The sequence below is a fragment of the Saccopteryx leptura genome, chromosome 3 (assembly GCF_036850995.1).
Source record: "Saccopteryx leptura isolate mSacLep1 chromosome 3, mSacLep1_pri_phased_curated, whole genome shotgun sequence".
Lineage (NCBI taxonomy): Eukaryota > Metazoa > Chordata > Mammalia > Chiroptera > Emballonuridae > Saccopteryx > Saccopteryx leptura.
Window position 1 is genome coordinate 9191676 of NC_089505.1, and position 15034 is coordinate 9206709.

Sequence of the window (15034 nt, forward strand, 5' to 3'; positions counted from 1 at the left end):
GGCCGACGCTCTACCGCTGAGCCAACCGGCCAGGGCCGCCTTTTAAAAGAATACTATGTGAAATGTTTTAAATGAAAAATTGCAAAAGACAGGTATCTATATTTTCATAGTAAATTTTCATATTTTAAAGTCTTTTTTTAATTTTTCCATTGATTTGAGAAAAAGAGAGAGAGAGAGAAGTATCAACTCATTGTTCCACTTAGTTGTTCCATTTAGTTGTGCACTCCTTGGCTGCTTCTCATATGTGCCCTGATCAAGGACGGAACCCGTGACCTTGGCACACCAGGATGACACTATCCACTGGGCAACCCAGCCAGGGCCACTTTTTTTGTCTTTGATGTCTTTAAATTAGGTACGTCTATCCTTTTACCTTAATCCTTTACAATGTCAATTTACTGGAAAAAAAAAGGACAATCATGCAATATTGTCTAACTTAAAAATAAAGTCATGGAGGCCCAAGGAGATTGGATTGTTTCAGAACATTGGTTTTTGTTTTAATTTGAAGGTTATATTAAGTGACAATGGCTTTTATAAATTCCAATTTTCCTCACCAGAAATCAAGGTAATCTTATAGCATTTACTTCTTTAGCTCTGGCTTCTTGACCTATAGGATGTCACGTGAATGTCCTACAAACTTCCTAATATCAGAAATGTTCCCTGTTACGTGGAGGAAGCCAGTTGGAGCCAAAGAGAATAATGACCTCAGATAGATGCAAAGAAGAAAGTTTGGGGTGCTCACACTGGTGTCATTCAAATCCTGATTCCAGTGATGCCTAATGCCCCCTAACACTGCCATTCCTGAGATCACATAACTATCCCGATAAACTTCAAAACATTCTCTTCTTGCCACGCAAGTTCAAATGGATCTCCACCATTTGTAGCCAAGTCTTCACCATGACAACTGTTTAATGTACAACCTATATGGCTATAAATTAGGCATAATTTTTATAAAAATTGTTTCAAATCTCATACTGATATAACACTTCACAGTTTTCTAAACACTCTGATACACACAAGATCTGTTTTGGTATGCAAAAGTAATTGGGTAATGCTGGTAAAACTATTATCTGTTATTTTTAAATAACAAAAAAAATGTTTGTCACTAAAACAAAGAATCACTTAAATTTTTCCAGAGGGCACACAGCTAGCAAGTGCAAAACTGTAGTTCTACTCCAGTCCCTAACTCCAAATCCAGTGCCTTAAATCCAGGCCGCTGGTCTGCAGACTCCTTGCCTATTGCTGTCAGCGTCCTTGTACACCCACTTACATGTGTCAATATTCTGGAGAGACTGGCTCTTGAAAGGAAACCTTTTCACAACACAAATAACTACCTTCTAATTGGTCTACTTTGTAGATGTGATTTTTTAAAATAGTATTTCCTTTAATGCAAGGTATACTTGTGCTGCAATTATTTTACTTACTAAAATATATATTTTACTAAAAGCTAACAAAGAATTAGTGACACCTGGTGGCAAAAACTTACAAATTCATGTGCTACTACTACCACCCATTTTCAGTCGAAAGGCTGGTGCACAGGCACATGGGCCTAGGGCAATGGCGCCAACACTAGCCCCGAAATCACATTCCCAAATGGAGCTGGGGACCGCCGCCTAGTTCCCCCAGGACACAGCAGAGAGCTCCACGCCCACCTTTCTAGCCCTAGAGCTGCTAACGCGCAGGCGCATCTGCCAGGTGCGGTGGGCGGAGTCGAGGGCCGGAAGTGTGCGAGCGGGGGGCGCCTAGTCGCGAATCCAGCGCCTCGAAACTGCCTGGAGGTCCCGCCCCCGCCTGCAGGTCCCGCCCCAGGCGGAATTTGGCGTGGCTAGGAAACCGTTGAGGACGCAGCGGACGCGCTCTCGGCTCCCTTCAGCCAGCCGAGTGTAGCTCCCACCCCTCGCCCTCGCATCCTCCCTTCTCGCCCGCTTCCTTTCTGGACAACTCTCCTCGCGTCCCGGAATCCCTGCCCTTGCACAACGTAAACCTCCCCGGTTCCCATGACGCCTTAGTGTCCACCTGCTGCTGCGAAGCCATCGAAAGCGAAGTGCTTGGACTCCAGACGTGCTTCGACGGCCTCCACGTTGGCTGACCGCGGCTCTCCGACCATGGACCGCTTCTTGTACACATACTCCAGCCGGCCCCGGGCCCTGCCCTGCCGGCGCCGGCGTTACCAGGACAACCTGATGGAGCCGTGAGTGAGCCCCCAGCGCTGTGGCCCCGCCCACCCCCACCGGCCCCTGCGCCCTGGTAGAGCTGCCTGTGCTGCTTTCCCTCCGCCACGCGCTGCCGCAGTCAACTCCCCTCCAGGGCTCTCGCGGCGTGGTGGGGTGCAGGCCGGAGGGCGTGGGGGCCTCCGTTTGTTGTCTCACAGGAGTAATGGGTGGCGGATTTATTTCAGAAAGTTTGAGTCAGCTGATGTTTATTGTTGGCCAACTAAATGTCAAGCACCTTTCTAAGGGCGTTGACATACATTTTCTAACCGAGTCCTCAGGGCTTGGTTTGATAACGTCACCGTGCAGATAGGGAAACAGGTACAAAAAATTGTCACAAACGTAAATGGCGTGGCCAAAAGGGAGCCACACCGAGTCTTTGGTCAAGAATCAGGCGACCCTTTCATGCTGGACCCCAATCATTACATTAATATGGCTTTGCTTATATTCAAATATCCATATTTAGAAAGGGCCGTGATCCTTACGGTTTTCTTGAAGTTCTTTTGATAAGCCTCAAATTTTGGAATAAGCAGAACTTAACAATGAAAGTTACGTGGAAGCAGGAACCTTTGTGTCTTTTGTCCAATTAGAACCCTGCATGAGACATAGTAAGCACTCAATTCAATTGCTAAATTATAACTCATGATGCTTATTTCAAAATCTGAGTCCAAATTCATAATTATCTCATTCTGACAAAGACTATTTTTTTAAATGAGAGGAGGGGAGATAGACACTCTCTATCCATGGGCAGACTGGGGCCCTCGCTGGAACCAGTCCAGTCATGGCTGCAGAGAAGGAGAGGGAGAGAAGGGGAGAGAGAGGGAGACAGAAGCAGATGGTTGCTTCTCCTGTGTGCCCTGACCAGGGATGGAACCCCAGATGGCCGCACACTGGGCTGACACTCTAGCCACTGAGCCAACCAGCTAGGGCCAATAAAGACATTTTTAATAAGAAGCACCTATCACTTTTAAGGAAACCAAAATAGAAAATTTAAACTTAGAGGAGGATTATTTATATTATAAAAGGATTCAATTTCAAAAGGTACTCCTTCCAAAAGCACTTCTGGTGCCTTTAAATAGTTACAGACACAGGCTGAGAAAGAGTCGTTGGAGAAGGCACAGAAGAACAATCAGAAGAGTATGTCTGTGTCACAGCATTTAGAGCTGGTGGAGAAAAGGGAGGGCTTCAGTGTGGAGTGGCCAGCTGCTCTGAGCACTGCCGGGAGGTCAAGTACAAGGAGCAGTGAGTGCAGTGTGCCGGGATGTTAAGTCATGTGAAGTCGGGTTATCCAATCGTGGTTTCAATATATGATGAATAAGCAATTCACTACCCTTCTCAACATTGTTCCTGACAGAGTCCTGTTATTGGTATAGATTAGTATTTGGTTTCATAGCCCTAAGTAGAATACCATTTAAAGCACTTTGAGTGACAATATCAGCTGTATTTTTCACTATTGATCATTAGGCTGCAAATTAAAATTTTGTTAATATTGAAAACTATAATTTTAAAAGATCTTTGAAGTTAAAGAACAATGAGAAATTTAACTTGGTTTATTTCATTAAGCCTGATTCTGTTTATGTAACTTTTCAGTCCTCGGATTGAACTTTTGTCAGTTCTTGAAGTCAGGCCCCTTGTCAACTTTTAATGTTAAATGTTTTACAGCCTAAGCCCAGCCCTGCCACTTACTAGCAGACTCCTTTTTGAATGGACTGCTATTTCCCAACTTGAAGCTTATTGTGAGCAATAAATAAAATAACATGTGAAGGGCCTGGCATATAATAAACATTGTGTAAGTGGTAGCCATTTGTCTCATTTTTTGGACTGTGCTAAAACAAAAATCTATTTCTTTAAATATTTTCATCTTAGTCTAAGTCTTTTTAAAAGTGAGTTGACTTTGCCCCGACTGGGGAGCTCAGTTGGTTAGAGCACCATCCTGACATGCCCAGGTTGTGGGTCTCTTCCCCATCTGGGCACGTGTAAGAATCGGCCAGTGACTGCATAAATACGCAGAACAACAAATTGGTATTTCCCCTCACCCCCCACCCCTGCTTTCTCTCCCTCTCAAATCATTCATGAAATAAAATTGTATAAAAATGAGTTTAGCCTGACTAGGCAGTGGCGCAGTGGATAGAGCATCGGACTGGGATGCGGAGGACTCAGGTTTGAGACCCCGAGGTCGCCAGCTTGAGCGCGGGCTCATCTGGTTTGAGCAAAGCTCACCAGCTTGGACTCAAGGTTGCTGGCTTGAGCAAGGGGTTACTTGGTCTGCCGAAGGCCCACGGTCAAGGCATATATGAGAAAGCAATCAGTGAAAACTAAGGAATCGCAACGAAGAATTGATGATTGATGCTTCTCATCTCTCTCCATTCCTGTCTGTCTGTCCCTATCTATCCCTCTCTCTGTCTCTGTAAAACAAAAAAAAAAAGTGAGTTGACTTCCTAGTTAGCACCATGTATTCCGAGGCTGTTGAGAATCTGCTCTTTTACAGAACGGAGGAGCCTCCGCGCTACGGGAACATCATGTACGACAGGCGGGTGATCCGAGGCAACACGTACGCTCTGCACGCCACGCGGGTGAGTCCTTCCCCTTTCCCGTCTGCTGCAGACCGAGAACTTCACACAAAAGAAAAATGGATTCTAGAAAAATGAATGGTCTTATATCTGTTAAGGAAATTGAATTTCTGATTTTATAGTGTCCCCATTCCCCAAAGAAATCTCCAGGCCCAGGTAGTTTCCCTGGAGAACCCTACCCAACATGTGCAAAAGAATGTGCATCAGTTCCACACAACCTCTTCCAGAAAATCAAAGAGGACGGAATACTTCCCAACTTACTTTATGAGGCCCGATGGCCCTGATTCCCAAATCAAAGCAAGTAATAACAAAACTCTAGGCCAGGAGCTGTCGTGGGAGTATACGTACAAAACCCTCAACAACACGTGAGCAGATAGAATCCAGCAATGCATGGAAAGAGCTACATGCCGTGATCAAGTGGGATTATTCCAGGGCGCAGCGGTGTCCCAGCATTTGTGAGTCGGTGTCATCCACCCTGCCAACAGGTTAACAAGAAACATCCCACGGTCGCCTTTGTTGATGCAGAAAAAGTATCTTAACAGAATTCAATGCTTATTCATGATAAACACAGCAAGTTAAGAATTGAGGAGAGCCAGTGGGTAAAGCGCTGACCTGGAATGCCAAGGTCGCCAGATAGAAACCCTGGTCTCGCCTGGTCGAGGCACATATGACAAACGATCAATGAACAGCCGAAGTGACACAACTATGAGTTGATACTTCTCGCTTCCCCCACCCCATAAAATCAATAAATAAAATCTTAAATAATAATAATAATAAAAAGAACTGAGGGGGTTTCCTCAACTTGATGAAGAGCATGCAGCTCATATTATAATGAATGGGGAAAAGGGAATGCTCTCTCCCCTCGGAACAAGTCGAAGGGCCTACACCCGTCACCCTTAGTCAACATAGTACCAGAAGTTCCAGCCAATGCTAGATCCAGACCAGAAAGGTGGAAGGAAGACGGACCCTGACTGCAGGTGACGTGATTGTCTACATAGAAAATCCCACTGAATCTACAGAAAGACCTAGAACTAATCATTGGGTTGGGCAACATCACAGGATACAAGATCAAAACACGAAGATCAGTCATATTTCTGTACACTGGAAAGGAACACGAAACAAAATGTAAAACACAATACCATTTACAGTCACTTCAAAAACCTGTAATGCCTCGATATAAATCAAAACACGCGTAGGGCATGCAGGATAAAAATCACAAGATGCTGATGGAAGAAACTAAAGACAATCTAAAGAAATGGAAAGACGCCCTGGCCAGTTGGCTCAGCGGTAGAGCGTCGGCCTAGCGGCCTAGCGTGCGGAGGACCCGGGTTTGATTCCCGGCCAGGGCACACAGGGGAAACGCCCATTCGCTTCTCCACCCCTCTGCCGCGCCTTCCTCTCTATCTCTCTCTTCCCCTCCTGCAGCCAAGGCTCCATTGGAGCAAAGATGGCCCGGGCGCTGGGGATGGCTCTGTGGCCTCTGCCTCAGGCACTAGAGTGGCTCTGGTCGCAACATGGCAACGCCCAGGATGGGCAGAGCATCGCCCCCTGGTGGGCAGAGCATCGCCCCATGGTGGGCGTGCCGGGTGGATCCCGGTCGGGTACATGCGGGAGTCTGTCTGACTGTCTCTCCCCGTTTCCAGCTTCAGAAAAATGCAAAAAAAAAAAAAAAAAAAAAAAGAAATGGAAAGACATACCAGGTGCACGAATTGAAAGACTCACCATTGTGAAGATGTGAATTCTTCCCAAATTGATCTAGAAGAATAACACAGTTTCTATCAAAATCCCAGCAAGATTTATGTAGAGCTGGACAAGCATATTCTAAAACTTATATGGAAAGGCAAAGGAACTAAAATAGTTAAAACCATTTTGGAAAAAAAGAATACAGTGGGAAGAATTACTCTACCCTATGTTAAGACTTATCAAATATGATAGTAGTAATTGTATCAAAATAGGGTACTACTGGTGGAAGAATAGATACAGGGACCATTAGAACAGAATAGAGAGCTCAGAAATATACCAGCACAATACACCCAACTAATTTTTGACAAAGGGATGAAAGCAGTTCAATGGACGGAAGACAGCTTTTTCAATAAATGGTGTTGGAGCAACTGAACATCCATAGACCAAAACAAATTAAGTGAACCACAACCTAAACCTTACACCATAAGCAACAGTTAATTCAAATGGATCCTGAGTTTAGATGTAAAATGTAAAACAAACTTTTAGGGACAAACCTTCAGAATCTAGGACTAAGCAAAGAATTCTTAGGTATGATATGCAAAGCACTGCCCAAAGAATGAAGATAATAAATTGGACTTTATGAAAATTTAAAACTTGGTAATGTGAAAATCCTCATAACAGTACAAAAAAGCAGCCCTGGCCAGTTGGCTCAGCGGTAGAGCATTGGCCCAGCATGTGGAAGTCCCAGGTTCGATTCCTGGCCAGGGCACACAGGAGAAGTGCCCATATACCTCTCCACCCCTCCCCCTCTCCTCTCTATCTCTCTTTCCCTCCTATAAACAAGGCTCCATTGAAGCAAAGTTGGCGCGGGCTCTAAGGATGGCTCCATGGACTCCGCCTCAGGTGTTAGAATGGCTCCAGTTGCAAAGGAGCAATGCCCCAGATGGGCAGAGCATCGCCCCCTGGTGGGCATGCCGGGTGGATCCAGGTCTGGCACATGTGGGAGTCTGTCTGTCTGCCTCTCTGCTTTTCACTTCAGAAAAATACAAAAAAAAAAAAAAGAGTACAAAAAGCTACAAACTGGAAGAAAATATTTGCAAACCACATATCCAACAAAGGTCTTTATATCTGAAATATATAAAGAACTCTCAAAAGTAAAAAAATAAAAATAAAAACCAATCCAGTTCAAAATAGTCAAAAGACATGGCTAGATATTTTGCCAAAGAGATTTGGATGGCAAGTAAGCACATTAAAAAAATCGACATTATTAGTCATTAGGGAAATACAAATTAGAACCACAACTACACACCTGTTATGCCATTGCTATACACTATTTAGAAATGCTAATAATTTTTTTTTTTAAAAAGGAAAGTTTATTTTATTTTATTTTTTTTTTAAGTTTTTATTTATTAATTTTTAGAGAGAGGAGAGAGAGAGAAGGGGAAGAGAGAAGCAAGAGTAGGTGTTTCTCCCATGTGCCTTGACCAGGCAAGCCCAGGGCCCTGAACCGGCAACCTCACTGTTCCAGGTCACCGCTCTATCCACTGCGCCACCACAGGTCAGGCAATTTTTTTTTTTTTTGACAGAGGCAGAGAGAGTCAGAGAGAAGGACAGATAGGGACAGACAGACAAAGGGAGAGAGATGTGAAGCATCAGTTCTTTGTTGTGGCAACTTAGCTGTTCATTGATTGCTTTCTCATTTGTACCTTGACTGGCATGGGGGGGGGCTACAGCAGAGCGAGTGACTCCTTGCTCAACCCAGCGACCTTGGGCTCAAGCCAGTGACCTTGGGCTCAAGCCAGCGACTTTTGGGCTTAAGCCAGAGACCATGGGGTCATGTCTAGGATCCCACGCTCAAGCTGGTGAGCTCACGCTCAAGCCAGATGAGCCTGCGCTCAAGCCAGCAACCTCAAGGTCTCAAACCTGGGTTCTCTGTGTCCTAGTCCGACACTCTGTCCACTGCACCACCGCCTGGTCAGGCTAGAAATGCTAAGTTTTTAAATAGTGGTAACAACAAGTGTTGGGGAGGATGGAGAGCAGCCGGACCTCTTGTCCATTGCTGATGGGGATGCACAGCGGCACATTCACTCGGGAACGTTTTTAAGTAGCTTCCTAAGAAAACCAGCAAGCACTTACTATTTGCGTCCTTAGATGTTTATCCCAGAGCAATGGGAACTTATGTTCACATATAAACCTGAACATGAATGAACATTCACAGCAGGTTTATTCATAATAGCCAAAAACTGAAAACACATTCTAGTGTCTTTCACTAGGTAAATGCTTAAGCAAACCTGGTCCATCCATACAACCAAGTGCTACTCAGTAGTAACAAAGAGAATTGAACTGGTGATACATGTAACAGTCTGCCGAGATCTCAAGGACATTTCACTTAGTGAAAAAAGCCATTCTTAAAAGATGACATACACAGCATGATTCCTTGTATGGAAGATCCTCAAAAAGCCAAAGCTGTAGGGATGAAGAACTGATGAGTGGTTGCCAGGGAACAGAGATGAAGGTGGCACTTGGGAGAAATATGCAGGAAAACCCAGAGGAGCCCCTTTGTGTTAACAAAACAGGCTCTATCTCAACTGCGGTGGCAGCTACTCACATCTGTGTTAGGGATAAAACCACATAGAACTGTGTATCCACAGACACAAGTCAACGCGTGTAAAAAATGAAAACTGAGGCCCTGGCCGGTTGGCTCAGCGGTAGAGCGTCGGCCTAGCGTGCGGAGGACCCGGGTTCGATTCCCGGCCAGGGCACACAGGAGAAGCGCCCATTTGCTTCTCCACCCCTCCGCCGCGGTTTCCTCTCTGTCTCTCTCGTCCCCTCCCGCAGCCAAGGCTCCATTGGAGCAAAGATGGCCCGGGCGCTGGGGATGGCTCTGTGGCCTCTGCCCCAGGCGCTAGAGTGGCTCTGGTCGCAACATGGTGACGCCCAGGATGGGCAGAGCATCGCCCCCTGGTGGGCAGAGCGTCGCCCATGGTGGGCGTGCCGGGTGGATCCCGGTCGGGCGCATGCGGGAGGGAGTCTGTCTGACTGTCTCTCCCCGTTTCCAGCTTCAGAAAAATGAAAAAAAAAAAAAAAAAAAAAAAAAAGAAAACTGAGTAAGATCTGTTAATATTTTACTAGTGTTGGTTTCTTGATTTTTATGTTATGCTACAAGTGTATAAAATATATATACTTTGGAAAAAGCCACCATTGTAAAAAGCTGGGTGAAGTGTACACAGGACTCGATCTACTATTTTGGCAACCTCCTGTGAATTATTTCAAAATAAAACTTTAAAAATTTTTTAAATTAGAACCTGAAAGAGTTAAGTTAGGCATTGTGTTCCTTGTGTTTTATATTACCCCAAATCTTTCAAGAGCTGAAATGGATACAGTTATGGCCCGCTTAACAACAGGGTGTGTTCTGAGAAGTGCCTTGTTAGGCAATGTTGTTGTGCGAACATCACAGAGCGCACTTGCGCAGACCTGGACAGGTCAGCCAGCCCACACCTGGGCTATCCGGAATAGCTCGTGGCTCCTGGGCTACAAGCCTGCGCAGCATGTTATTGTATGAAATAAGATGAGATTAAATCAAGCACAGGAGAAAATGCTGCAATCAGAAACACAATAAACATGAGATGCATGGGGCTGATTGAGGCCACACAGTACGACACACTGTTTTATGGCGTTTTTTTTCTAAGTAGAAAGAGTACATTCTAGCCTGACCAGTGGTGGCACAGTGGGTAAAGCATCAACCCGGAACTCTGAGGTCGCTGGTTTGAAGCCCCAAGGCTGCTGGCTCTGAGCACAGGTTCATCAGCACCAGGTCGCTGGCTTGAGCAGGGCATTGTCTACAGGACCCAAACCTCGCCAGTTTGAGCCCAAAGGTCACTGGCTTGAGCAAGGAGACACTGGCTTGGCCCTGGTCAAGGCACATACAAGAAGCAATTGGTGCAAAACTAAAGTAGAAGCAACTATGAGTTGATGCTTCTCATTCTCTTTCCCTTCCTGCCTCTCCCTTTTATGAAGGAAAAAAAATGATAAAAATATAGTATGCCAGCCCTGGCCGGTGGCTCAGTGGTAGAGCATCCGCCCGTTATGTGGAAGTCCCGGGTTCGATTATCAGTCAGGGCACACAGGAGAAGCATCATGTGCTTCCCCCTCTCCTTTCTCTTTGTCTCTCTTTTCTCTGCCCGCAGCCAAGGCTCCATTGGAACAAAGTTGGCCTGGGTGCTGAGAATGGCTCCATGGTCTCCACCTCAGGCACTAGAATGGCTCCTGTTGCAACAGAGCAACGCCCCAGATGGGCAGAGCATTGCCCCCTGGTGGGCATGCCAGGTGGATCCCGTTTGGGTGCATGTGGGAGTCTGTCTGCCTCCCTGATTCTCACTTCGGAAATTAAATAAATTAATTAAAAATTAAAAAACATATAGTGTGGTAAGCACATAAGCCAGTAACAGCCTTTTATTGTCGTTATCAAGTATATACTCTTATACGGCGGCGTACTGGGTTTGTTCACACCAGGGTCGCCATGAGCACATGAGTAATGTGCTGTGCCACAGTCTTGCAGTGGCTACAGTGTCACTAGGTGATAGGAATTTTTCAACAACTTTATAATTTTATGGGACCCCCATCATATTGTTGACCAAAAACATTATTATAGCACATGACTATAATTCTGTTTCATTAAGAAAATGAAAAAAAAACAAGCATATTTATAATAAGGTAGCATATATACACAAAGAAAAGAAAAGTTCCCTAAATGATCCCAAAATGATATTAGTTAATTAGAAAAATGGAATTATAGATTTTTTTAGTGGGGGATAAAGTGGTTATGTTATCTTATAATAAGAGGAAATGGCAACTATGTAGGAGCTATTCTATATCAGGCATTGTCTTAGGCTTGTTACAGTATCATTTGATTTGTTCCTTACAACCAAAGCCTTCAATAAATGTTATTAGTATTTCTATTGTACAGATGAGAAAACTGAGTATCTGAAAACTTAGGTTATTAGTTCAAGCTTTACTAATCCTAGTAATTAATAAACTGAGGAGTTGGAATTTGAGCTTCAGAGTCCATGCTTTTGTTTCTACTATGATAGTGTTACATTAGAGAAATAGTATAAGTGCATGGTATCACCACAACTAAAAAAATATATATGCATTTAAATGACAGTAGCCATTGCCTTAGGGATATGTGATTATAGTGTTGTTTAAAAAAAAAAAAAAAAACTTAAAAAAAAAACCAAAAAACCCCACAAACATTAGTGTTACTACATTCTCATTTTAAGTAAAACATTCCTTTTTTTTTGAAGTTGGAAATGGGGAGGCAGACAGACTCCTGCATGCGCCCAACCGGGATCCACCCAGCATGCCCACCAGGGGGTGTCGCTCTGTTGCAACCAGAGCCATTCTAGCGCCTGAGGCAGAGGCCACGGAGCCATCCTCAGCACCTGGGCCAACTTTTTGCTCCAGTGGAGCCTCAGCTGCAAGACGGAAAGAGAGAGACAGAGAGGAAGGAGAGGGGGAGGGGTGGAGAAGCAGATTGGCACTTCTCCTGTGTGCCCTGGCCGGGAATCGAACCCAGGACTCCTGCATGCCAGGCTGACGCTCTACCACTGAGCCAACCGGCCAGGGCCAAGTAAAACATTCTCAATTCTAATTTTAAATATCAAAAGTCTTTTCATGCATAGTATTTTCATGATTTTCCACTGTTTTCATATTTGCCTTGGGATAAGACAGATTAGAGAATGATTTCAAAATGAGATACATAAACAAAATCCAAGGACCTCCAAATAGTGCACAACTGCTCTGAATAATTACAGTTTTGATCCTATAGTTACTGTTCTGTGCACTTGGACAAAAAGTTACTGTTTTATGAATTTGTGTGTTTGGACTAAGGTAAAAGAGTCAATAATAATATTGTAATAACAATGTGTGATGCCAAGTGGGTACTAGGCTTATCTGAGGAATCACTTTGTAAATTATATGAATGTCTGACCACTATGATGGACACCTGAAAGTAGTATAAAGTAATATTGAATGTCAACTGTAATTGAAAAAGAAAAATAATCTTAGTGCTTTTCATTTGCTTAACACTATATTAAAATTTATTATACCCAAATAGTTTTATAAGTACACTATGTTACTAGGCACGAGAGGAAATCATGGTACAAATGCCTCAATGAGGAAAAACAACTAGATAAGATTTGACACCCACTTCACAGTTGTTGTTTGAAGTAATTTTTATTCTTTGTCAAACCCCTTTATAATTATCTGGCATAATTGAAGTAAACTTTTAAGCACCAGGTCACTGAAGATCAGGAAGCCATAGAGGACAGGTGCTCTTAACACTCTTTGGGAATCACTTTTGCAGTTGTTGTTCTATATTCTTTGAGAAATATTTTGTAAACTTTAGATGCCTTTTTTTCACTCAACATGGGCAGTCCCATGATACAGATCTTCAGAGACATCAGTGGACCAGGAAGAAGACTTTTGCCAAAAAACAAACCCAAGAACAACAGCTCAGACTACACACACCAGAACCCGTGGAAGGCAGGAAGCATGTGGATGTGCAGACAGGTGTGTGTGACTGTGTCCTTGGCGTCTGACTCCTTGGTTGGCTCCATTTTCTAAGTTAGGTCTTTCTTTTTTGGCCTTTATGTAATTTATGTATCCATTGTTATCCAGTACTTTCCCAGTCACTGGGTAGGAGAAGCCAATTCATTAAAATAATTCGTAGACTGTGTTTTATTATTATATTGGGTACACAAGCTGCACGTTGCACCCAGCCAAGGTGGTGAGTGCACTCACCAGTTATCTCTGGGTAGCAGGGGTGAAAGGAAGAGAACCACCCCACGCTTTTCACTACCTTGAGGCCAAGTCTAGAATGAGCCAAGAGAGTTGTGATTCTGTGAGAGATAAATCTTAATGTTTATATTATAATAACATTAAGTGATACAACAGTAGCCACCTTTTGTTGTCTTTCCTGTATCTCAGAGACTAAACCAGGCCCTTTACCTGTGTATCACATTTATTAGTAAAAGGCTCCAGGTGACAGATGATTATGATCCCTATACAGATAGAGAAACTGAGGCCCAAAGAGGATGTAATTGGCTAGGTTCTTGTTTTGTTTTTGTTTTGTTTTTTATTTTTCTGAAGTTAGAAGCGGGGAGGCAGTCAGACTCCTGCATGTGCCCAACTGGGATCCACCCAGCATGCCCACCAGGGGGCAGTGCTCTGCCCATCGGGGGCCATTGCTCCATTGCAACTGGAGCCATTCTAGTGCCTGAGGCAGAGGCCATAGAGTCATCCTCAGCACCCGGGCCAACTTTGCTCCAATGGAGCCTTGGCTGTGGGAGGGGAAGAGAGAAACAGAGAGAAAGGAGAAGGGGAAGAATGGAGAAGCAGATGGTTGCTTCGCCTGTGTGCCCTGACTGGGAATCGAACCTGGGACTTCCACATGCTGGGCCAACACTCTACCACTGAGCCAACTGGCCAGGACCGAAATTGGCTAGGTCGTTGTTCAACATCTGACTTCAATTCTCATGTTCTTTGCATGATACCATACAGCTCTTGCCTCATATATGTTTTTCCTAAGGCGAAATGTGTTTTTATGTAACTATTTATAATCTATAGGCTAGAGCAGGGGTTGAGAACCGTTTTGGCTGAGAGAGCCATGAACGCCACATATTTTAAAATGTAATTCCGTGAGAGCCATACAGCGACCTGTGTATGTTACACATTATCCAATAAAAATTTGGTGTTGTCCCAGAGGACAGCTGTGATTGGCTCCAGCCACCTGCAACCATGAACATGAGTGGTAGGGAATGAATGGATTGTAATACATGAGAATGTTTTATATTTTTAACATTTTTTTATTGAAGATTTGTCTGTGAGCCAGATGCAGCCATCAAAAGAGCCACATCTGGCTCGTGAGCTATAGGTTTCCGACCCCTGGGCTAGAGGGAACATCAAGTAACATAGTACCGTGGGGCATAATTATTTTAAATATGCAGGAATCTTCAAATATTTATATGTGTACTATCTTACAGGCCTCAGTTGGATGGATTATTAACTTTGCATCCCCTATTACACTTTTCAATAAATATTCTAACCTGGATGATTCTATGGTCTTCCAAATATATAAAACTGCCTGGTACCACATGTAACACCCCCCCCCCCCCCACTTGAGCACTTTCTAAGACTTACTTTCTGATTCATTTAATTCTATTTTGAAGGAGCTCAAGTTTCCGATACAGATACATGTTTAAAAAAGATCACAATTTCAAACTCAATGTGTATGGTATTTTCTTAGAATTATACCTTGAAGAAATTGCTGACCGCATAATAGAAGTTGATGTGGAGTGCCAAACAGATGCATTTTTGGACAGACCACCAACACCACTCTTTATTCCTGCCAAAACCGGCCGGGATGTGGGCACCCAAGTACTGGAGGGAGAGGTACAGTATGTTATTTGGGCTTCCTTCCGTCTTCATTATAAATCGGGAAAGTTAGCTTTAGTTAAAAGCATAAGAGGAGTACAAACCCCTCCATGGTCACCAAGATCCTACTGACTGTGTTTC

General features: G+C 44.0%; 1 protein-coding gene across 1 annotated transcript in view; it reads left to right on the forward strand.

Moving 5' to 3' along the window:
• Nucleotides 1–1813: 1813 nt before the first annotated feature.
• Nucleotides 1814–15034, forward strand: part of RSPH3 (radial spoke head 3) — a 38988-nt gene continuing 25767 nt past the window's right edge. The window contains exons 1-4 of the mRNA XM_066372917.1: nucleotides 1814–2188; nucleotides 4696–4780; nucleotides 12895–13030; nucleotides 14766–14911. Of these exons, the coding sequence (XP_066229014.1) occupies nucleotides 2103–2188; nucleotides 4696–4780; nucleotides 12895–13030; nucleotides 14766–14911 (453 nt within the window). The 5' untranslated portion in view covers nucleotides 1814–2102. The remainder of the gene's footprint in view (nucleotides 2189–4695; nucleotides 4781–12894; nucleotides 13031–14765; nucleotides 14912–15034) is intronic.